The sequence below is a fragment of the Bombus pascuorum genome, chromosome 6 (genome assembly GCF_905332965.1).
Source record: "Bombus pascuorum chromosome 6, iyBomPasc1.1, whole genome shotgun sequence".
Taxonomy (NCBI): Eukaryota; Metazoa; Arthropoda; class Insecta; order Hymenoptera; family Apidae; genus Bombus; species Bombus pascuorum.
In genome coordinates this window covers 13,314,205-13,337,992 of record NC_083493.1, presented here as the reverse complement: position 1 = coordinate 13,337,992, position 23,788 = coordinate 13,314,205, and the positions used below count along the sequence as shown (strand labels likewise).

General features: G+C 33.0%; 3 protein-coding genes across 5 annotated transcripts; 1 reads left to right on the top strand and 2 right to left on the bottom strand.

Annotated features, from left to right (window-relative positions):
• Window positions 1-244: 244 nt before the first annotated feature.
• Window positions 245-10,781, top strand: LOC132908241 (uncharacterized). 3 transcript variants are annotated; one of them, XM_060962036.1, is made up of 17 exons: window positions 245-377; window positions 1,387-1,613; window positions 2,051-2,176; window positions 2,551-2,736; window positions 2,845-3,084; window positions 3,161-3,265; window positions 3,370-4,579; window positions 4,959-5,073; window positions 5,151-6,536; window positions 6,616-6,858; window positions 6,934-7,283; window positions 7,406-7,670; window positions 7,760-7,986; window positions 8,062-8,303; window positions 8,439-8,453; window positions 8,960-9,446; window positions 9,605-10,781. In XM_060962036.1, exons 2-17 carry the CDS (start codon window positions 1,449-1,451, stop codon window positions 9,943-9,945), a joined length of 5,703 nt encoding a protein of 1,900 aa, XP_060818019.1. In that variant the 5' UTR covers window positions 245-377; window positions 1,387-1,448; the 3' UTR covers window positions 9,946-10,781. The 3 variants fall into 3 exon arrangements, with proteins under 3 accessions (XP_060818019.1, XP_060818021.1, XP_060818020.1); XM_060962037.1 differs by lacking the exon at window positions 245-377 and adding an exon at window positions 384-520; XM_060962038.1 differs by lacking the exon at window positions 8,439-8,453.
• Window positions 10,782-11,299: 518 nt separating this feature from the next.
• Window positions 11,300-13,155, bottom strand: LOC132908242 (probable asparagine--tRNA ligase, mitochondrial). The gene is made up of 4 exons (XM_060962040.1): window positions 12,940-13,155; window positions 12,204-12,775; window positions 11,676-12,123; window positions 11,300-11,582 (listed from the first exon to the last, which is right to left on the bottom strand). Exons 1-4 carry the CDS (start codon window positions 13,066-13,068, stop codon window positions 11,322-11,324), a joined length of 1,410 nt encoding a protein of 469 aa, XP_060818023.1. The 5' UTR covers window positions 13,069-13,155; the 3' UTR covers window positions 11,300-11,321.
• Window positions 13,156-14,827: 1,672 nt separating this feature from the next.
• On the bottom strand, window positions 14,828-23,535 carry LOC132907692 (limbic system-associated membrane protein-like). The gene is made up of 10 exons (XM_060961038.1): window positions 23,366-23,535; window positions 21,388-21,489; window positions 19,978-20,196; window positions 18,412-18,533; window positions 18,158-18,299; window positions 16,746-16,843; window positions 15,766-16,068; window positions 15,453-15,645; window positions 15,310-15,363; window positions 14,828-15,217 (listed from the first exon to the last, which is right to left on the bottom strand). The coding sequence occupies exons 1-10, from the start codon at window positions 23,403-23,405 to the stop codon at window positions 15,075-15,077; spliced, it is 1,416 nt and encodes a 471-aa protein (XP_060817021.1). The 5' UTR covers window positions 23,406-23,535; the 3' UTR covers window positions 14,828-15,074.
• Between the last annotated feature and the right edge of the window lie 253 nt (window positions 23,536-23,788).

The window sequence follows — 23,788 nt, the reverse complement described above, 5'->3', positions numbered from 1 at the left end:
TTTCATTTTGTCGTTTTGTCTCAATATAAATTACTCATAAAAATCGTCCCAATGAAAATGCATCTATATGCTTCCATTTTGCACACTAGCGACACGTGCGGAAAATTGTGAATTTCTAGTATACTAAGCAAACTGGTTGTATTTTGTAACGGAATATGTGATTGGTTCTTTACGGAAATTCAACCGACAGAGTAAGAAATTTATCCAATCACGATGAGCGTTATACATTTGTAATCCCGTTAGAAGGTACAAAGGAATGGTAGCCATTTTACGTGGATATCCCGTTTGGCGTAGCAGTAGTGTCCGCGTGATTATCGCGAAAAGTCAAAATAATCGTGCTTCGGGATATTTCTGTTTTTTCGAAATGCTTTAAAAAGGTAAATGTTAACCAATGTCGCTTATAGTGTTCTCGGTAAAACTCATTATAGAACGTGAAGTTATAGTATTAATGTCGTTCAAGCTTGCTCGAGTCAGGCGTTAAAGAAATCCAGATGCGTGTTAGTTATTCGTGTACACTTAGGTATTTGTGCTGATCTTCTAGAACGTGCATGGATATTGCAGTAGTAGTGTTAAAAAAAATTTTTGGAAAGTGCATAATTGTTAAAACAGTGAAAAAATCGATATGTGTGTATGACGCCTATCAATCTTTTGTAAAAAGATTTCAGATAATATTACATAAATAGAGATTATAACGTATTAATTCTTGTTCAGGTTAATGCTTTAAGATTGATTACATTAATTTGTTTAGTATAAGCTAAATTTTAAGGCATTGTATACATGTCCAATTTTTCTGTTTTATATATATATATCGCAATTCAGTAAAAGTGGAGTGGTCTAACCATAAAAAGTCAAGAACTAATAGCAAACAAAGATTTTGTTGTGCACTATATTCTTATTTATATAACAAATAATTTTGATTAGAATATTCCATATTTTTTTGTATATTAAAATTTTTATTGTAATCTCATATATCCAATATCCAATTTTATTGTAATCTCACAAATATCTAACAAACAATAATTATTTAACTGTCCATTGAATTATAATGTTAACAATTTGTTGTTACTTGCTAAAGTTGTAGCATGCGCACGTGTAAATTTGTAAATATTCAATGTATGGATATATTAATGTTTCTATAATTTTGTAGTTTTTATATTTAGTTCTTTTTATAAAATATTTTAAAGTTAAGAGACTTTTATATGACATTGCACATTAAGAATATTTTAAACCAATTATTAAAGTTACATAATAAAGAATTAATAAATTCTTGTCACTAAATATATTATTTTAATAAAAGATCAATAAGAGTTATGTGTTTATGTTATTGCCTTCATATATTAAAAAATATGTTATTGTTCCTAATACCCGTTTCTTTGTATTTCACAGTATAATTATCACTGTCAATTTGACGAAGATTTGTTGCATTTATCCACTGGCAACACATCATCATGACATCAACAAAGTCTAAGGAAATAGCGGATGAGTATATCTCATCGTTGTCTGATTTGACGATTAACAGTAAACCATTAATTAATATGCTTACTATGTTGGCTGAAGATAACATAGAACATGCACCAGCAATTGTACAAGCTGTTGAGAATCATCTACAAAAGGTTATTTATCTATTGTAATATATTAGTTCAAATAGTACATAAGTTGTTTTGTACATTATAAAATATATTATGTTTACCTTGTTACATGCTTATTTAATATTATTCTTTTACTGTCTATAAGAGATTGAAGTTTTGGAAATTTACATGTTCCATTTTTTTAAATACTTATGAATTATATATTATAAGTGCTAAAACTAACAAAGCTGTATTTCATACCTTTGCTTATTTAAAATATATCAAAAGTAAATAAGACAAATAAAGATAAATGAACTATAATAAGTTGTACAATACAATGTAATTATTTGTATAATCACCTTTTCTTCTTTGTTTTTCAATTGTATTTATGTCATCTTTGTGTATACATTATGGTATGAAATTATAGCTTAAATTTATTGATATAAATTTAAATACTTATATATTATATTATGTCGTAATAGGTGAGAAGTGATATCAAATTACCTGTCCTTTACTTGATTGATTCAATTGTGAAGAACGTTAATGGAGCATATTTAAATCTCTTCACTCAAAATATTGTAAATACTTTTTGTGGAGTGTTTGAAAAGGTATGTTTACTAACTACTATTTGAAAAATGCATATTATCTAAAAATATATATTAATTATTCCTATTTTTCTTTTTTTTCTCTTTTTTTTTTTGTTCAAAATATGTATAGTTTTGTTTTATTTTAAATTAGTTTGCTTGATATTATACTATATTTATATTTGAAAGGGGAAAAAAAAAGAAAAAAAAGAAAAAAGCAAATGTATTGCAATTGTAAGACTTACATTCTATAGAGATATAAGATAATTATTTAGTCAATACCAGGTCATTGTACTTTGTGTATCTACACTATCTCTATATATTGTAAAGCATAAAGCTTAAAATTTTCTAAAGACAGGATGAACATAAAACTCAGTATTATTTGTATAAATAATTAGGTGGATGAGAATACAAGAGCCAGCATGTGGAAATTGAGGCAAACATGGAATGATGTTTTTCCAGCAAAGAAATTATTTTCTTTGGATGTACGAGTGCAAAGTATTGATCCTGCCTGGCCAATCACTGCCTCTCCTACTAGTGTTTCTTCTGGATCTATCCATGTTAATCCTCGTTTTTTTTCAATGGTTAGTTTAATAATCTTATTTGTTTGAAATATATGTATATATAACGAATATGTGATTAGATAATATATTTTCATACTTGAAATGTAATTCATACAATTTTATTTCTAGCCCCAACAATCAGCAACATCTATTGTCTCGCAACCAATCGTAGCACCTGTTAAGCTTCCACCAGGTGATCCTGTGACGCCAACGGAAGCAGCAATGCGAGAGCAATTATTAAAGAAACAGCGAGAACTGATAGAACTACAGAAAAAAAAGATTGAATTAGAATTACTTCAAGCTAAAGCTAATTTAGAACAACAACAGCGGCAACTCGATAAGCAAGCTGGAAATTTAAAAGCTGAACTGGTGAGTTGCAAAATAATCTTTTTTTTTAACTGCATTTTTAATTTTAACTAAACTTTATTATTTTTTCTTTGAATAGGTTGCAGTTACAACACATATTACGCCAAGCACAGATACTGTCACGCAAGGGAAACCTGTTGCAACCACTGTGCCAAGTCAAGCATCAAAGCAAGTAGCAAAACAGGTAGTTATTTAAATTATACATTTTCATCATTGTGTCACAAAATGCTATGAAGCAAAATTATTGCGTTATGTATTATTTTTTAATAGTACTTTTTCTCTTTGAAGTTTCCAGCAGCAGCCGCTTCGCTTCTGAAAAATGCAGGAACGAACAATGGCCCACGAATTGCACCAGCTAGTAGTATAGCAGTAGCATCAGCTAAACCGGTATCTCGTGATCCAAGACTAAAAACTACCTCGGCTCAAGATGTACCAGTTTCAAGCGTGGATCCTCGTCAGCGAATAAGTACACCAACTCAGAAGGATTCGCGGGGTGAAGGCCAAGCGCAGTTAGCGGCACATACAAACACTGTACTTTCAGATCAATTAAAACAGCAGTTACTTTCGAAACAGGCTGTGACTAGCACTATCAACAAGTCTCCGACAAATCTTGCCGGCTCCGATACTGCGACATTAAACGCTAGTAATAACAATAATGCTAATACGAACCTCAACAATAATAATAACAATAAAAATTTCAGTGGTAACGCAAATAAAGATGCTGTGTCGCATCGAACAAGTCAAAAGAAAGACCCTCGATTGTCTAGTAATAGTAGTGGTAACCTAAACAGTAATAATTCCAAAGGTTCTCAAAGTCTATCTATGGGTAGCAATAGTTCTTTATCTGCGAGTAATAGGGGAGGTGGAAATAACGATTCCAAGTCGAAAGACTCGAAGAGTTCGAATTCTCGAATTTCTTCATCTTCGGCAATCGAAAAATCTGCTTCCTCAAAATCCTCGCATAGAAAACTAGGTAACAAATCGCGATCTAAACAACCTCAAACATCTCCGTGTAAAATACCGAAAGTCGACAGAGATGCCAGTCCTGTTAGGTCCAAATCTCGTGAAAAAGATAGTGGAGACAGTTCACCATCCTCGCGTACCTCTCCCCAATCCTTCCAAAACTCTAAAAATCGGAAAAAGAACACAAAATCGAGAAAACGCAGTCCAAGTCCTCCATATAGAATTCCTAGGCGTAATGATGCAAAATCCAATTTAAGTCTAAGCAATTCTAGTGGTGTTACTGAGGAGGAGCAATCTGGTTCATTGATAGTCTCTCCTCCTCACCCACCTACATTTAAAGAAATTAGACCGAATGCTAGACAAAGAAATTACGTAAGACGTAATAAGGATGGCAGTCTTAGTCCCGAGCGCTCTCCAGCAAATGCTGGAAACGTTCAAACTGCTGCGGAACCAACTTTGGAATCATCCAGCAAAGATGAAGATTTGAGAGCAACACTACCTCTTCCAGGTGCAGCCGCTTCTGTATTAGAAAAGAGTAAGTTAATATTTTACGTTTTTCAACATAAATATAAATTATTTATAAACAAACATGTGCATCATATACTTTGCATTATTTAATGGTGAGTTAATTTTTCATGATATGTGGTTACAACGATGTCCCTAGCTCTAAAGATTTGCGTCAGAACAATTTCAGCTGTAATATTACTTTAAATCTTCAAAGGCGAAACATTAAAATATATTTTATTCATGAATAATATATTTCTCTGTTTCGAACAAACATTTTTTGTTTCTCAAGATATAAAACTAGCATGCAAAAGAGGATGCAATGATCCTATATGTTGGTAAAATTAAATACGCATATAATTATTGTATAATATATGAGTTATTTCACTTTGCTTCGAAATCTTTTTCAGAAGAGGACTTAGATTTGCGTGTATTACCACCAGCAGTTAATACTAACAAAAGACAAACTGCAGAACACATGGAATCTACATTAGCAAAGAAAACAAAAGCTGAAAAGTTTGATGCGTATGTATTTTTATTTCTTTCTTTCTTTGCTATACAAAATATATAGCACAGTTAACGTAACTCTTCTAATTTTATAGATTATTTGGAAATGAAGATGTTGATCTGCGAACATTAACTCATCCTAAAGCTGGACGACCACCTACACCGCCCCCACCTGTAATATCTGGTGAAGATGGCAAAGATGGGTGGGCAAAATTAAAGACACCATCAAAGAATGACAGAGAAAAGCAAGCTAATAATACTGATGATAAGCGTGATGCTAGAGATCGTAACAGAGATAGATTGGGTAGACTGAGGCTTTACAACAAACTTCCGGATGATCCTAAAGAAAGAAGAAGAACATTATCGAATGAAGATCAAGATAACAGATCAGGTCGAAGAGGTCGAGAAAATGATAAACCTGAAAAGAATGAAGATAGAAATATAGAAATTATAATGAAACAAGCTGCCGAACAATTGAATCAAGGATCTATTACTAAAACTCAATACAATACTCTTATTCAAGAAGTTTTACATATGAGTGAAGATCGGAAATTAAGAGCTGCACAACGAAAGGAAAAAGAAGTAGGTTCTATAGTATGGGAAAAGGGTGTAAATTTGGATATGGCGGGCCCCGGTGAGCGTACAACTACATTTAGTCCTTCTGGTGATAAGGAAATGATGAGAAACAAAGATCATCCTATTGCAAGAAATCCAAACGGCCCTAGATGGCAGAATCAACCATGGCAACAACCAGGACCATGGGCTCATCCACCGGGACCTCCTTATGGTGGACCGCAAGGACATTTTAATTCAGATTTTAGGCCAGTTGGTCCATGGCAAAATCCAAGACACTTCGGACCAATGCGACCCGACTATCAATATCACGGTGGCTTTAATCACTCTATTGGTCCAAACCCACGATTAGGACCTGGAATGATAGGACCTATGGGACCTAATGGTCCGCTCATGTCAAATTTATTACCTAATGGTCCAATTGGGCCAATGGGTATGCCTAATCCGCCTATATCATTACCGGGAATGAACGGACCTGGAATGATGATAAATAATGGACCAATGACAAGTCTTATTTCAAATACAAATATGTCATCATTGAATGCTTCAAGAAACGTATCGCCAAGTTCGTCTTCGAAGTATGATATCGAAGATGGTGATCAAAATTATACTACAACGATGATAAAGAATCCAAATCCTCATAGTCGTGAATTACCGCCACCAGATTCAAAATTATTAGATGAAATTGCAAGAGATACTATGAAATCTATAGATATAGACATACAGCATATACCACGTGAAATCAGGTACTATGGTCAAACTGGAGTAGTTTTTATGAATTGGGATGATCCAAGAGAAATCGGATTTCAAGATGGTATACGGCGGATTTTAATTGATGATAAGATCACTATAACCTGTGCATTTAATGATAATTACAAAGAATTTATTTATGAAGGTGAAGTTCATAGGTATGTATCCTAATGTCGTGTATTCGACTAACGGATTTATATATAGTGTAAGATATTATTGATCTGTTTATATTTTCAGAATTAAATTAGGTGCGCCAACGAGAGAGTTATATATTGATGATAGGTGGTATGAGTGTTATTTCGGTGGTATGCCAATAACAGTAGATCTTGGTGGTAAAAAGGTTAACGTGAAATTGGAAGGACCTCCACCCCTTGTTAAGATTGGTTCTGTAAAGAGAACGGACTTAGTAGTTGCCAAAATTAATCTTATTATCAATGCCCGAAATATGGTTCCTGTATTTTTAGATGCAAAACCTCAAATGTAAGTTGTTCATATTATTACAAACTTTAGACTAAACATGTATAAAACAATACTTACAAATTTAAATATTTACAGATTTGAAATTGAAGGGAAACCTCATACGCTTGAATTTATAGACTCTTTACAAACAGTTCTTTTAAATGGACGGCCATTTAAAGTGGAATTCGGTGGACTACCTAAACCAATTATTGTTAGGGATAAAAAGCATTTTATAAGATTTTCGGTACTGCCTAGAGGTGTCCGACCAGGATATGTTAAGATAGCAGGTATGAAAGGTGAAGAACCTATCGAAGCACCACCTACCCCGCCTCTGTTGACACAAAAGCCGAAAGTGGATGCAGCTTCTACACCAACGCAGTTCTCTGCTGTTGAACATGAATCAACGTCACAAGATGGTTCGGATCTTAGATCTACTCCTAAACCGGGTAAATATTATATTTTTAACAACACATCATGTAATATGTAAAATAGTATGTGGACCAAAATATAGTATATTCTTCTGTGTAATATTGCATTAGACTTGTAGCGAAAATTTGCTTTGTTTCAGATTTGCAATTAGATGTGTTATCTTCAGCTTTACCATCTGCAATGGCACCATCGTCTGGATTATCTTATCAAGCTGAACCAGCTGAAAATCCACCTACAACTGCTCCACCATTATCATTACCACTGAATATGAATGAACTGTTTCAGAGATTAGTAGAGACTGGTATTGTATCAAATCTTTCTGAACAAAAGAAACAAGAAGAGGAAGAAAAGAAGGAACCAGAAATTATTCCTGTTTCATTTGATAAACCAGAAACACTTAAAGTGTAAGTATAATTGTAATAAAACACTATTTTAAATTAGTTATTGTATTTTGCATTAATGTATTTTGAATTGGAAATATTCTTTATTTTAGTAAGCAACCGGCTATTGCAGCAGCATTGTACAGTGGCATGCAGTGTAGTTCTTGTGGTGCCAGATTTGCACCAGAATTAGCAACTCGGTATAGTCATCATTTAGATTGGCACTTTAGGCAAAACAGACGAGAAAGAGATTCTGCAAGGAAGGCTCATTCACGACCTTGGTATTATGATGTTAGTGATTGGATACAGTTTGAAGAAATTGAAGATTTAGAAGATAGAGGTAAAAATTTTTTATTTTTATTATTTATAATCTATTTTGTAATGGGAGACCTAATATCTTATTTACATTGTTTAGTACAAAGTTGGTTTGAAACGGAAAAACAGACGGCTGATACGGAAGGTATCACGGCCGAGGATTCTCCTCAAGAAGCCTCACAGCCTAGTGTTCCCACTGGAACTGACGAGGATTCTAGATGTCAAGTATGTCATGATGCATTTGAACAATTTTATAATGAAGAAAAGGAGGAGTGGCATCTAAGACCTGCAATTAACTTTGAAGGAAAGAATTATCATCCATTGTGTCTTGATGATTACAAGGTTGGTTTTATCTTTTTATATTTTCCTATATTTTTTGTTAACATTTTATCATATTTCCGATCAATCAATCGGAATATGATATCGATATAAATTTATTAATGAATTCTTCATTTGCTGCATTCTTACAAAAAATAGGAAAAGAGTCTCGTGGTATGTGCTTCTTAATAATCCATATTTTTATATTGCACTTGCAGAAAGTTTCCGCACTTATAGATATAGTGGAAGTAATTAGGCAATGAAAGATGTAATGTAAATTCTGCAATATATATTTTATTTTATTTAACTTTTTAATTTTATAGATTCCTTTTATAGAAATGTATATAACATATAATTTCTTTTTGTCATGAATTGATTTTTAAAATTTTGTACATAAATAAGAATGAAAGTTATGATTGCATTTATTATTTAGTAAGATTCAAATTTTATTGAATACATACATTATCTTATGACCTAAATAATTTGGATGATTAATTTAAAATAATTTCTAGTTCACATATGTATGTTAGAAAGTAAGGTAATAAGAAATGTTCATTTACATAAAATTTTGTTGCACGTTTATAGTTCTTACCATTGTATATTTGTATCATTATATATTTTATTCTGTTGCATATATTGTATATTAATTTATTAATATATTGCTTTCTTTACGCCATTAGAGAGCTTTGGAAAAATCTGCGCTTGAAGAAACAATAGAGGAAATGGAGGATGAAAAAAAGGAGAGCTCAGATGAAACGTTCGCAGAAGAAAATAAGACTGATGAATTAAGTATGGAAGCATTAAATACTGAATTCGAAACAGTAGAACCGTCGGATGAAATAATAGAAGATAAGGTACCGGAAGAATCTACTGAAATGGAAGTTAAAGAGGATGAAACTATAATTGAAGATAATGCAGATATTGAACAAAATGTAAAAATGGAAGAACAAGAATTAGAATATAGTAATAAGGAGGATGTTGATGTGGAAAGTATAGAAAAAGAAGATACAGTCGAAACAGAAATACCAGAAACAGAAAATGTGGATAAATCTTTTGAAAATATTAAAATTAAAGAAGAACCAATTGACGAACCTGAAGAACAATTAGAAGAACATTTTGATTTTACTAGTGTAGAAATTAAAGAAGAACCTATTGAGCAGGAACCAGGTACGTATTGTATGCTTTATATATAATATCATGTTTTAATATTTATGACTTTTTAACATCGATTTAAGCGAATTGATATATATATATATATATATATATATATATATATTTTAATATAATAAATTTTTTAAAAATTTGTGAAACAATTTTACATATAGATCCTGAAGAAAGTATAATAACTGAACCTGCTACGGTTGATACAACATACGCAGCTGTGAAGAGTTCTATTGACGGGAATGTAGAATTGGATTCTACGCCTGCGGCGATGCCAGCGGCTCCATCTCGGATTAAGATCAATATTACGAAACCATTGTGTATCAGTAAAGAGCCAGAGGATTCAAAGGAAAAAGAAAAACCTATAGTTGAAACACCTATTGAAGAAATAATAGAACCTTTGGTGCCTGCTTCTATCAAACCTGCTTTGCAAGGTAGAAAACTTTCAAATTTACCTCCTGTGGAAAGAGGGCAAGAGTTATCGGGACTCTGCTCAATTATGTAAATAGCACATGTAATGTATTTGAAATATGTATGTGTGGGAGTGTGAGAATGAATTCATGTTTAGCACTACTTAAAATTAAGTATTGTTGCATTGTATATCATATTTGTGCAGCTTGTACGACGTGATGTAATGCGATTACAGAATTTTTTGCTTTTTTTTTTATTGTATTATTCATTTTTCTGTATTTTACTTTCCTATTTTTTGCATTTCACATGCACAATTTTTATCTGAATATTTCTTTGAACTGCTAATGTAGTAAAAGGAATTAATCACATCTATTTTCAAATATCACGTCGTATAAGCTAAAAGTACGTGTTATAATGTGTGATTGTATGCGTAAGTGTATGCGTGTATTTAGTTTTTAAATTTTAATTAAGGCGAAAAGAGAACAAAAACTGTACATATTTAATGTAATCGAAACAGTCTAACTAGAAGCGAGATATGATATAGTAGCATTCCCAATAATATCGAGTGCAATCGTGTTTCGTGACAGAGAAGTGTCAGGAATGTAATACTGATATGCACAAGACTAACTGAGAATTTCATACCGTTTGTACTTTGTAAAAACATTTGAATGGTATTCGATACATTGCTTTCTAGAAGCATCATCCGCAATTTGATTTTACAAAGCACGAAAATGAGGTCCCGTAGAAATGATGGAAGATTACCCAATTTAGTTAGGTGTACAAATTGTGTGATATAAAATTGTTGATTATAATGTACATAATACCAACATAAAATTAATCCCGACGATATTGGGTAAAGAAGAACAGTTACTACTAGAGAAAAATTATTTTGTTGTATAAAAAAAAAATCTTGTTAATCATTCGGGGTCTAACGTCCTTTGGTTGCTTATTTATGATCCTACTAAATTTACCTCTCTAAAATATCCCTTATGATAATCGCTATTGCTAAAGAACTTTAGAAATTTAAATTTTTAACTATGAAAATATTTGAAGAAATAAACAAGTATTAATAAAAAGTTACTCTTTAGTTGAGATCTGTTTCGGTATTCAATAAATCTTATTTTTAGAAAAAAAAAAAAATGATTTGATGTTACTGTTTTCTCCTTATACTTAATCTAATAATTTTGTAATATTTGACGTTGAGAGCATAATAAAAAATAAAAATTTTTTAAAATAGTTTTCTACACTAATTATTCCATATAAATGTTTGTTTACGTTTCCCTAAAAGAAAATTTATTTTTAAATACTTTAATTGCATATAAAATTATATGTATATATATATATATATATATACATACATATATATACATACATATATATATATATATATATATATATATATATATATATATATATATATATATTTTGTTATGGGATAACCATGTAGATAATAGATCTTGAGATTTCTATTTATAAGTTACAATTATGGGGCCACCTTGGGAAAGGGATTGTATCCTTAATATTTGGTATATTAAAAATAAATTGTAAAAATCTTTCAAACCCCATTCCAAAACCTCCAGTTGGAACATTACCATATTTTCGAAGTTCTAAGTACCAAGAAAGATTAGATTTTAAGGGTAACTTTGACTTTAACTTTTCATAATCATCTTCACGTATACTGCCTCCTACTAATTCCCCTACAGTAGGTACTAAAAGATCTATTGCAGCAACCTTAAAAAGAAAGGATCATATATACCTTTACAATGATTATTATTTGAAAAGATATTTATCAAATTCAAAATTTATTAAATTCACTATACTCACCTTTGAAGTATCATCTTTACATTCTTTCATATAAAAAGGTTTCGTTTCTTTTGGCCAATTTGTAATGAATATGGGAATATTATCGTTATGTTTCACTAGAAACAATTCATGTTCTTTAGATAGGTTTGCTCCATATTTAATAGGAATCCCTAAGCAACTTGTATTATTTTGTAAAATATTAACTGCTTCATCATACGTTATACATGCAAATTTTTTATCCAACCACTGTACCTCACAACCACCTATTGCATGTATATCTGAAGCACATTTTACGAGTATATCTTTAACCACATATTTTATTAATGATTCAACTGCAGACATTATATTATCAATATTATTAATAAATGCTAATTCAGTTTCTAACATATAAAATTCAGCTAAATGCAATCTTCCTTTACAATTTTCAGCTCTGAATATTGGTCCAAAGGTATACACTTTTGTAAATGCTCTAAAATGTTTTATGCATACTTTAGGTATATAATTTTTCTTTGCTTAAATATTATTCATAAAATCCTATAATCTATTCACCTGGCAGCAGCTTCTAAATGTAATTGTCCTGATACTGTTAAAAAAGTTTTAGTATTAAAAAATGATGCTTCTTCCTCTAAACCTTCCCTTTCCATTGATTTTAATAGATCTTTAGAATTTGGCTTAACTAAAAATAATTCACCAGCTCCTTCACAGTCATTTGAAGTTAAAACTGGTGTATGTATATGAATATAACCTTTACTTCTCAAATAATTTTCAATAGTTGCAGATGTCATATCACGTATCCTTAATAAAGATGAAAATATTCTAGTTCTTGGTCTTAAATGAAGAAACTGTCTAATATAATCCATATGATACTGTTTTCTTGGAGCAAAAGGATACCCATCCATAACATCACACATACCAATTACAACAATATTATCTGTATGTAGTTCAACTGTACCACTTGAATTTAAGGCTAATTTTCCTTCTGCCTTAATACTACTTCCAAAACTTAATTTGTCTGGTTTATTTGATTTTGGTATAATAAGTTGGAACATTTTAGGAGTTGACCCATCCATAATATCAATAAAAATATTATTTTTCATCTTTCTCACTCCATGAACCCAACCCTATCTTTAATAAATTGTTTCAAAGGTTAATATCACAAATAACAAGAGATATTAATAATCAAAACAATATAAAAAAATATTTATAATATTCAACATAAAGAAAGGATATGAATGAATCCGCAATTAAATATCAAAATATTAAAAAACTATAAGATACAGCTAACCTGTACTTTTATATGTCTTCCAACAATAGTTTCAGAATTATCATTATATATTTGTAACATACTGTGAACATGACGTCTTTGGAGTTTAAGGATAGCAAATAAATTTCTGTTAAACTTAAGAAATGACATTTTTCTTTTGTTTTTGTGGAGTTTTGTGCAATTAATGATAATAAAATCACAAAGTTATTACCACAGACAAGGCATAAGATAGACCTAACATACAATATAAATTTGTGTTCCGCGATCCGGGGACTACGTAGCCCAGGTTACCATTTTCATGTCAGATACAACATTATCGGTTCAGAATAAAATATGAAATCAGCGTTATTGGAATGGTAGGAATGATAATTAAATCTAGTGACAGTTAATTATTTTCGATATAATTAGTAATCATAATTGATATACGTATTGATTAATTGTAAAAACAGAAATTCTCAGATTCTGAAATATCGATCTGAAAAAAATCAGAATGTTTCTTACGCCTTCTGCGATTTGTTACAGCTAAGGTAGAAATTAGATATATTCAACTCAATCATCGGAAGCGATAAAGACAATACATTATAGCAGAATCGTATGCACTGTGTATATACCTATAGAAAGATCTATATTTGTTAAATTCTCGAAAGGAAGTCTGTTACTTCAACTTGGTCGATTTTAAGTCGATACGTTCTACTGTTGTTTTATAAAATATTCTTTATACCTTTCTTAATTTTTAAGTTTTTAATTAAATAAGAAAACTTAATATAATATTTGTATAGTATTTGAATATTTTGAAGAACTGATTTTCTAGAAATTTCAATTGAGAATACGTATTCTTATTATTTTCAATTTATCATTCCAAGATGAGCAAATAAGAGATGGGGCATAGTCATTTTCAGCAACTCCTTACACAAAATTTTTGCCGACGACATGAAAAATGATTTTTATATTGTACTACAATCAATTTTAGATGTTATAAACTAATAATTAAATTATCAATAAGTGCAAGTTTTTACTTTTTTTATCTAGGCTTTTGCTTTTTTTCGATTTTCACGATACAGGAGTTGAAGCAAAACTGAGCTCGTGCACTTCGCTTTTTTTTCATTTTTACCCTAGGAGTTTATCTAAGAATTTAGAGTTGTATCTATTAGTTCAGGGTCAATTTACCAGCATAACTCGTCTATGTTTTTACCTATTACAAGGTGACTTTTTTCTAAGGTCAAAAGGTGACGATTTTTATCGATGTTATGAAAAGTGATGTTTCCATTATAATAAAATCAAATTTAATAATTTTAAAATCTTATTGTAAATTGACACCATCAACGATTTATTACAATAATTATTTTTATAATTTTTATATTTTTTATCAAGTAAAATTAAATTTGTACTCCTATGTTACTATTTTATATTAAATGCCAGTTGCTGATAAGAATAATTCTATTATAATAGTCAAACATAAAGTTGAACAAAATTTATATAATATTTCAATTTGTATTAATTACAGACATTTAGCAATTCTTTTACAAGAGTTTTAGTTTTTATGGTCCATCATAATATCTTATAGCAAACCGTGCAGGACGTAAGAAACACTCAGATTTTGTTTCGAAACCAGTATTTTAGAATGTGAGATACGAAATCTCATATAATAGCGGTTCTATCCTGTATTTAATTAATGTTGTCATATGATTCCTGTATTTAGTCGATGCCGTTATTACAGGCGAGGTACGGACATAGACGAATGTTTCGTCTGCGTCCTTAGTCAACATCCCATATAATGTCATATCTATTTCGTATATTGTATATATTTACAATTACGTAGTCATGATATGGAGTTCATATCATTGAGTATGAAAAAGGATTGGCTACAAGACTGTTTGATTAATATTTTTCGAAAGTGAATCACAACGAATTATATTTTTCATGATTTATTTTATACATAGTTTTATAATCTATTTAAAAAGTTTCTCTTCTTCACAAATAAACATTTTCCCTGTATTCAAAGTTAAAATCTATTTACAATCTTAAAGTTCAAACTGCTTAATGTTCATGAAATTTTATCCTAATATAGGACAGAATTAACATTTCTTTCTTCTGTTTCTACTTCATTAATCAATAAAACCTAATTTAATGCGACGTTAGTAATTTATACAAATATCTTACAACTTACAAAAATTAATATTGAAAACGTATAATATAAATATTATTATTATAATTGTCATTGCTTTTGCTTGTGTAACAGAGGATTCACTGTTATCAGTATCCAGAGGAGGATGTTGGGACATCGATGCAAGTTGTACGGCTACGAAAAGAAGTGATTTTTACATACAATATTTTATTATAGTATCTTCAATTATAATTATCCTAAATAACTAACATGAAATATAAAATTACCTGGTGCGATTTTATCCTCTTGTATCGCGTTCGTTATGTAATTATCTTTGTCCACTGAAAAAAGAAATTATACAGATTATGAAATCACGTAAATGAAATGAAATCATTTTTATGTCAGGAAAGAAATTATTTGTAGTACTTACGAGCACCTTCCGTTGCGAATCGTATTATTTCCGATGACTTACTCCAGCCATAACGATTTTTCGATAAAACAAGCGCCTCATAATGCGTTGCTTCTTGCAATCCCGTCAATTTGAACGAGTATGTGTGTATGAAACTGTTTCCATCGTTGCCGCTGGGTATGTACAATTTACACCACTGACCAGGAACGCCGTTCTAAAGATTGAAAAATTCACGACGGTACAAATAATACAATGATGTAATAGAATACAAGCTTAGATAAAATATACCTATATTAATTATAAATCAACCAGTATTGAAAGCATTGAATCTTACCACGTATTTACGAAATCTGAATTCGTACTGAACTATTGGACTGTAACTGTGAACCTCCCAGACGAAATTGTACGAGGTCTTAGAGAGGCTGTGCGAAGTCTTTTTAAAGACGGGCGGATTCGCAACACCCGATAATTCGACCGCTGCCTCGGTGATTCCCAAGGAATTAGAAGCTCTGCAGAGGTAGAAACCATAATCCGTCGTCCTGACGTTCCTTATCACTAAACTGTGATCGCTGCCTGCGTTGTGTTTCACTATCCTCGATGAATATTTCACGCTTCTATTGTTGAAATACCACTCCACCTGTAGATCGGATTTATAGATCCGATGACATAAAAAGAAAAGGAAGTTATATCTTTTTGTTAAATCATCAATGTTATTAAACTTTTTCCATCGGTTCAAGTAGATTTATCGAGAGTATGATGATGTAACTGAGAAAATCGTTCGTCAGAATGCACCACGCCAATCTTTCCCGTTCGAGACAAGTGTGGAAGAAATGCCGCGTCAGCAAAGAATTTAACCGTAGTAGCTATTTTTTTTCTTTGCAAGAAAAAGTATCGCGAGTCACGTTTCCCGTCAATCGATTCGTCACGCGTTATTAACTCCAAGGGATAGGTTCAAAGAAATTGCTCTACAAGCAGAGCCAATCGAAGGCTTATGTATTTGTCGTGCGAATTATATATTTCTAATCATTACTTCTCGCGTTAGATTCCTTTCTACATATCGAGAAAAGACTCGTTAAGCGATAACATCGAGATGAAAGTTAAACGAAGAATACAGATTGTTGTTCCTTTATCAACGATAGCATCTAGTCAAAACAAATCCAAGCGCGGAACTGGGAAGTAATTAAACGTCCGATAACGAAGATATTCCCAGCCAAGGTGAAAACGGGCTTGACTCCGAGCTACACCCATTGTTGCACGAGCTGTTAATTACTAGCGTTGTAATTATATCGTTTGCAGTCTCGCAAAACTGCTCACCGTTGCCTCTGGCCAGGCAGTCACCCCGCAATGTAGCTGTACTCTTATCCCAGCGGGTGCGTGCATCCATGTTTTCGTCATCTCGATCCTGGGTTTGTCTGCGTTGTTTTCCATCAGATGCGTTAAAACAGATAAAAAAATTTTGTTATATTTTCTAACGAACGAACGCCACAGATGGAAAATATAAGTCACATTTCCTCCCTTTTAGTCAATTCAAATTAAATAAACTTATTCGATAAATGCTCAACTAATTCTATATTAAAACCATCTTTATATTTGCTTTTTTTTAATTTTGTTTTGGTTTTTTTACAATTTGTCCTTATGGACATTTGGTAAAGTGTTATATCTTATTGATGAAAAAAAAATAAAATAAAAATAAATATAGCATGTGGGTGGCTACCCCCAGCGGGGTGCCAGCTTCGTTTTTTTTCTAAGTTATATCTTTTATGATATATTTGCTTTTAGCATTAAATATGTGTTTTCGTTACTCTTTTGAAAGCATTCAAAGCATATGAATATCATTAGTTACGCAGACTAATATTAATTAAGTTACTCTAACATAACGATCGATCTAATACAATTCGTTTCTTATAAAACATTTCTTTTCAAAAGACATATATCTGCCAATATATCGGGTTATGCTCTTTTCAATTATCTCAATTATTTTAGAATAGTTCTTTCCAGCTCAGTTTTAATCTTTTCATTCAGCGACATAAAAATCAACAAAAACGGGCGTATTGTATTTTCTCTGGTATTCGGACGATATCGAACATTGTACGAAAAAGACATAGTTTGAAGAATTAAATATTTCGTAAGAAGTTCATTGAACATCTCTATCTATTATTCTTGCCAGCAAATTCTCGGAATAGGAAATGTACGTATACAAATTACTGGCCTTTCTGAAACGTTTCATTGACATCGGTGTTTACATCAGCGGCCCTTTTAATTATCGTCTCTTCTAGTTATCAAATCATTTAACGCGATGCATCATTTAATTATAGGTTGAACGTTTATCAAAGTAACCTGTACGTTTTATTGGATACAAAATATGCACGAAGCGACGCACTGTGATTTTCGATTACAATTACGATTGTCACGTAGGACGATTACTGCGCATAAACGATTTAACGCATACATGCATCGCGGGATTACAATTAGATCGTGCCGGCGTTTGATTGGAATACTAAAGAGAGGAATGCAATTTCCTAATATAATTACGACCGTTTAACAACGTATGCAGAATGGTGTACGCCGTTACTTCTGTGCATATAGGCGTACATAAAGTCAATTAACTCGAACGTGGGCGGACCACGAATTTGAGTTACATCCGTGCAATCATAATCGAATGCTATTTATAAACTGTTGTGACGTGGTCGAAGAAAATTACGCGAATTTGATAAAGCGGTACCTACATCTAATGTATAGATCTATAGTGGCCATGGCAGGTTCACCAACGTCGTTATTTGCCACGCAAGTGTACCGTCCAGCGTCGCTGGGGCTTTCAGCGTGGAATCGCAGACGTGATCTATCATATAAAAATGGTATTTCCCCGTCCTGTCAATAGATAAATATTTGCATTATTTTTTATGTTTAATATTCGTGGCAATTGTGTCTATCGAAAGATATCTCGTTTTCTATTTTTGTGATTCTAAAAGATATTGTTTACCTTGTTCCTCCAAGATATGATTGGAACTGGAACACCCTTTGCCACACAGGCCATATCCACTTCCTCTCCTAAATTCACTTCCAGTTTACCAGATTCTGGTATCGGATGGACGCTGGGTGGATCTGCAAGTAACGATGTAGTCCGATCAACGTTCAAAGACGCATTTCATTCTCTGTATTTTATATTCTAGACTCGAGCATCGTTCTCTATGCTTTGGTGTTTTCACATTTACTCTCACTCCTTGTTTTGTAATTTCATTCGTAACTACATATGTACTTAAATGAGCGTTAGTTATTCGCTACTACGACACTCGTGTCAGATGACGTAATATATAACTTATGCATTATTTTAGATATACCTTAGATAACTTATATATATATGTATAATTTTACAAGAATCGAAACTCAAAACGCACAATTTAATGTAAACTTGGTTAGGAATAAAACATTTATTGGATAAAGTCTCTATTGGATTAAGCTATAATTCTCGTCACGAGTTTAGCACGATGTACAAACTAAAGGGCTAGAAACTGTTGCCTTACAAATTGTTTTATAAAAGTTTTTTTTCTTTTTTTTTTGCCTCTTCAAATGTTTTTTTTTTATTTTATTTTGGTTATTTTACAATTTGTCCTTATGGACATTTGGTAAAGTGTTATATCTTATTGGTGAAGAAAAAAAAAAAAATAAAATAAAAATAAATATAGCATGTGGGTGGCTACCCCCAGCGGGGTGCCAGCTTCGTTTTTTCTAAGTTATATCTTTTATGATTTTTTTTATAAAAGTGACTTTTATTTCAACATTTGTGGCAACATCGATCGTCGAAGGTTTTCGATCGAAAACTATTAAAGGAATCGAAATATTCAAGAAAACCATCTTCAAAATATATGTGTATTTCCTTGAAATTAGTCTCCATAGTATTCCAGTACCATCGGTATTCCTAACAGGACATCCAATAATATTAATTATACCCAAGTGAGTTCTAGCGATCGAAACATGTTCGAATGTATACGTAAACGTGTGTATCGTTGGACGACAAGGCACGGGCGTTTTTGATCTCATGGGACACAGAAAAAAAAAAAAGAAAAAAAAATCGGAAAATTCGATTCGCGGAGCAGCCGAATTGGAAGGGTTCTTTCTATTTTTACATGTTGGATTCCGCGAAATGGAACCGAAATCCTTATGGTTGGGAAAACTCCGTGGAGGATTCCGAGGCTGAGGAAACTTTCCCGAATTTGTTTGCAGAACGACGTAGAGCTCGAATGTACTTTCGGGTCATCCATAATTTCACGCCAACGACGATACGTGATAGAATCGATATCTGTGTTTAACTTATCTACGAAACGCACACGGTTTTCTTTGAATCTTCTCAGCTCTTAAGTTATCGATTTCGATTAATCGACACCGTACGTCCTATTGATAGAAGAGAAGGAACGTTGTTAAACAATTTTCAACATTGAGATCGAACAATCTTTTGTAGAGAATTTGGAACAATTCTTTGAAGCGAATTGTGGTGTATCACCGATAGATTTACGTCTGTGAAGTAGAAATCTTCGCTGGATTTACTCACACATTACTTCAATCTCGTGTACTTGCGTGGCATGTCCCCAGGGAGCTGGTCGAGACGCTTGGCATACATATTCCCCCGTATCGTTCCGTTTCACGTGGGAAACCTCCAAGCTTCTGTTTGAGTACATTTTAACTCTTTCAGGTGGTTCGTGTCGTGGTTCACCGCTGTCAGCCAAAAGGATGCCATCCCTCCACCACCTCACTCTCGTCTGTACGTTATCTAGGCATATGAGTTTGTTATATATGCACGAAAGCGGTTCAATCTATCTTAAATTCAATATGAAAAACTTTTTGTTAACTTTCTGGATAAATTTATTACTATATGCGTTCGCGTATAACAAAGTTATAAAGTTACTTGGCAACTCGGTTTCTACGATATTCAGTCGTCTAGAAATAGGGACAACGTATGCTGACACGACTCTATGCAGTTTGGTGAACTCTCAACCGATAAGTAACCAAACGGGCAAACCAAATACCTTTTCTCTGACCCAATTTACCATAAATCCTAGCTCGATAGAATATCGAGGGCATAGTTCGGCAACGGTGGTCCCGTGGTTACGCTAGAAACCGGCGGAGCGGGGCGTATAATCCGAAACAAGTCCTTAATCCGTCGCGATCTTACGATCGTCTTAACGTTCGTGGCCTTCTGTCTAACTCGCGGCAGGGTAAAGCGAATGTCTGACAGGCAATCCCGTTAAGCGAAACCATCGATGACAGGTCGATCGATTGTACAGTAAATTGTTTGCGTTCTATACTCGTACACGAGTGTCGCGAGTGGACGCGTTCCTGCTTAGGGAAATTAACATCGATCGTTGTCCGAAATTGCGGCACCGTCTCTTTACCCTCGATTCTCGATCGAGTTAATAGTAAATGTACCATATAGTACCATATTGGTTCAAAAGAAGGTCTAAACACGCGATCTATTTCCTGTTAAAAGTATCTTCCGAGCGTTCGCTATTATTACAAGAGCTATGTTGATAATTATATTTGCCATTAAATAAATGGGAATAAATATCATATAACACATAGATACTTTTTATAAATCTCACTATCGAATTTAATCAAATTATTGGTTGATAAGAGATTCTTTTATTTACGTCGATTATTTTATCTTATCACGAAGGAAAGCTGCATACGAAAAGAAAACAGTCGCGATTTAACGAATCTAAAGTTACACCGTTGTTACGGTTTACGAGATGCAACAGGTGATATTTGTTTGTAACTGTCGCACCGGGAGAGTTAAGTTCTTCTTTTTGTGCATGCCTCGACCGTTTTTAATTCGCTCGATTTTCCCAGCTTGTTAATACACGAAACAATCGATCGCACTTGTGATCGTCTTCCCGTGGCAAATATTCTTCTGTGACTTTAATGAAAGACACTTAAGGGTGGAAAATTTATCGAAGCTACTTACCAAGATCTTCGACGTAACAGGGAAGCAGGACCGTGTCATTTTCAAAGGTCTTCACCGTTGTAGGATAACTTTTGAAGCCATTGTTTGCTGCCGCCCGACTACCTGTAATAATAAATTTGACAAATTCCTACTTAACGATTGGGGGATTTGCAACAATAAGAAGACACCAGCAATGCTTAAATTGTATTTATCGGAAGGGCAAAGAAAGACGTAGATTTTACAACCAAAAGTGTAAAAGTTCATTACTACGAACATTAGTTAACTATGAATTTATAAGCACATTTGAAGAAGTCATTTGATTTTGATTTTCTTGGTTTACTTACTTAACTTTACTTAAATTATTGGAAAGTGAAGCTTCTGTTGATCGATCGAAAATTACAGCAACGATAGTATATTGAAACAAATATCTTTACGATTAACTACAGTTGCAATTTTCACTTTTTATTGACTCTTAAAAACTTTGTTAAGCCCTAACTGCAAGGTGACGTTATAAAATTCGTTTCGTAGGTTCCATAAAGGCAGTGGCGCAACCGTGTTTTCGCGCGGCACGTTGGAAAGTTAAATGCAGATTTCCTATGCATTATGTATGCGCAATTTTCGCGCTGCGTGCAACGGCACGCCGTCGGGCTATCAGGTAACCGAACGTGAGTACAATTCACTTTCTTGTTCAAACAAGCTGGATTTCCGGCAAACGTGGCAGATTATTTATTTTTTTAATTAAAATCGCACCCCGCCCTCATCAAAAAAAAGAAAGAAAATTAGTAAAGAGCGAAAATGGGAGGGCAGAAACAGTATGGAAATGAAATAAACAGAGCAGAAACAATTTCGCGAAAATTACAGCAGTTATTGTAAACTCATTTCCGTAGCTATCACATGGCCGCGTTCGCGAATAACAAATAATCCCATTGCCTCGAAGTGAACCGAAAATAAACGTGGAAACAATCAGTTCGACGGTGAATTAATTTTAATAAATTTAATCGGGGAACCAGCAAGGAGATTGAGCAAGTTGCCCGAAAATTGAACAAAGCTTTAAATTTTGAATTATATTCAATTTACAGGATGAAAATTTTAGCCCGTCACTATGAATTGTACGAAACAAAAGTTACGAATTGCACGCACCTCACGAAACTGTCTGTTATTTTGATCTATTTTTCCTAGCGTAACAACAGGGTGTTCAAAAATTATTTGTTATGGCTTTGAGAAATGATTCTACACCTTCGGATCGGTGGACATCTGTTTAAAAAGATGACCGAAAAATTGTACTTGAGCATGATTTTCAACATTCTGAATTCTTTTTTCTATTGCGACGCGTAGTATTTATCACGAGGAACAAAAGTCTGAGAGGAACCATGGGTCGCAGATAAATACCGATGAATACTGGGTGATTTAAAAAAAGAATTTCAAGTTGGAAATCATGTTCAAGGTCAATTCTGCGATCACTTTTTTTAAACAGATCTTCATCGATCCGAGGATGTAGAATGACAATAATAAATGAAAATAAGTTTTGAGCACTGTGTATATGTGAATACGTACGATTGTGCTCGATGTGCCCACTGATAGAAAAATCTATGTACTGTCGGAGTTACGCGTGTCAAAGTTTTTTCACAGCCAGTTGCTTGATCTCTATTATTGTTGATTTCAATTAAAACAACGTCAGTGGCAGCGAAAAATGGAAATTTAATCTTTTTCAGGTGCGTTTTCACGTTTCGACGATGGTTTCTTCGATTTGTGCATGAACGATTGTCAAAGAACAAACAGAAGATAAATACTGTAGTTTGAGAATTACGCTTAAACGTAAACAGTTTTCAAATAGTCGATTACGTAATAAAACCAATGAAAGAAATTATTCAATTATTTCGAACCAAAGCTACGTACCAGTTTTTACAAACAACATAGACGCGTGTATATACATTTACAGAAAGGTGGAAGCGCATCTCGGAAGGAAAAATACGTGTGCCTTGTGAAATTTACTGCTCACCTATGATAAAAATGCAAAACATCCAGCCAAAGACCACCATGTTATAAAAACATGCATATACGTTCCACCACCCTCGAACCGCGAGATATACGGAGAACAGGAAACGATTCAGAATGATGTCCGTGGTATATGCGCGAACTCTTCGACTTTTCACGAGACACTGATCTTGTACTAAGATGGTGATCGTGTTCCTACGATCTTAACGCATACACACGCACGCTCACGCACACTTGTCGTCCAACGTAATTATGACCAGTGGGCCATTCTGCGATTCAGGGATGCTCATATCGTCACCCATGAAACAATTTGTCTTCTCCGCTTGACCGTTTAGAAGCGTTTTAAGCGACGATGCTCGGACGAAACCTTTGGAAGGAATCGTCGAAATATTAAAATCATTTAAAAATGATATTTTATCGTTTTATA

Bases quoted from the DNA above. Each gene is read 5' to 3' on its own strand.
- LOC132908242 (XM_060962040.1), bottom strand. From the start codon at position 13,068: ATGTCATTTCTTAAGTTTAACAGAAATTTATTTGCTATCCTTAAACTC. The intron at 12,776-12,939 runs GTTAGCTGTATC...TATTAAAGATAG, and splicing joins GAAGACATATAAAAGTACAG to GGTTGGGTTCATGGAGTGAG. The intron at 11,583-11,675 runs GTGAGTATAGTG...TTTCTTTTTAAG, and splicing joins GTAAAGATGATACTTCAAAG to GTTGCTGCAATAGATCTTTT.
- LOC132907692 (XM_060961038.1), bottom strand. From the start codon at position 23,405: ATGGTGGTCTTTGGCTGGATGTTTTGCATTTTTATCATAG. The intron at 20,197-21,387 runs GTAAGTAGCTTC...TCATATGCCTAG, and splicing joins CTGTTACGTCGAAGATCTTG to ATAACGTACAGACGAGAGTG. The intron at 18,300-18,411 runs GTAAACAATATC...ATCTATTGACAG, and splicing joins TCATATCTTGGAGGAACAAG to GACGGGGAAATACCATTTTT.
- LOC132908241 (XM_060962036.1), top strand. From the start codon at position 1,449: ATGACATCAACAAAGTCTAAGGAAATAGCGGATGAGTATATCTCATCG. The intron at 7,671-7,759 runs GTAAGTATAATT...TCTTTATTTTAG, and splicing joins AAACCAGAAACACTTAAAGT to TAAGCAACCGGCTATTGCAG. The intron at 9,447-9,604 runs GTACGTATTGTA...TTTTACATATAG, and splicing joins ACCTATTGAGCAGGAACCAG to ATCCTGAAGAAAGTATAATA.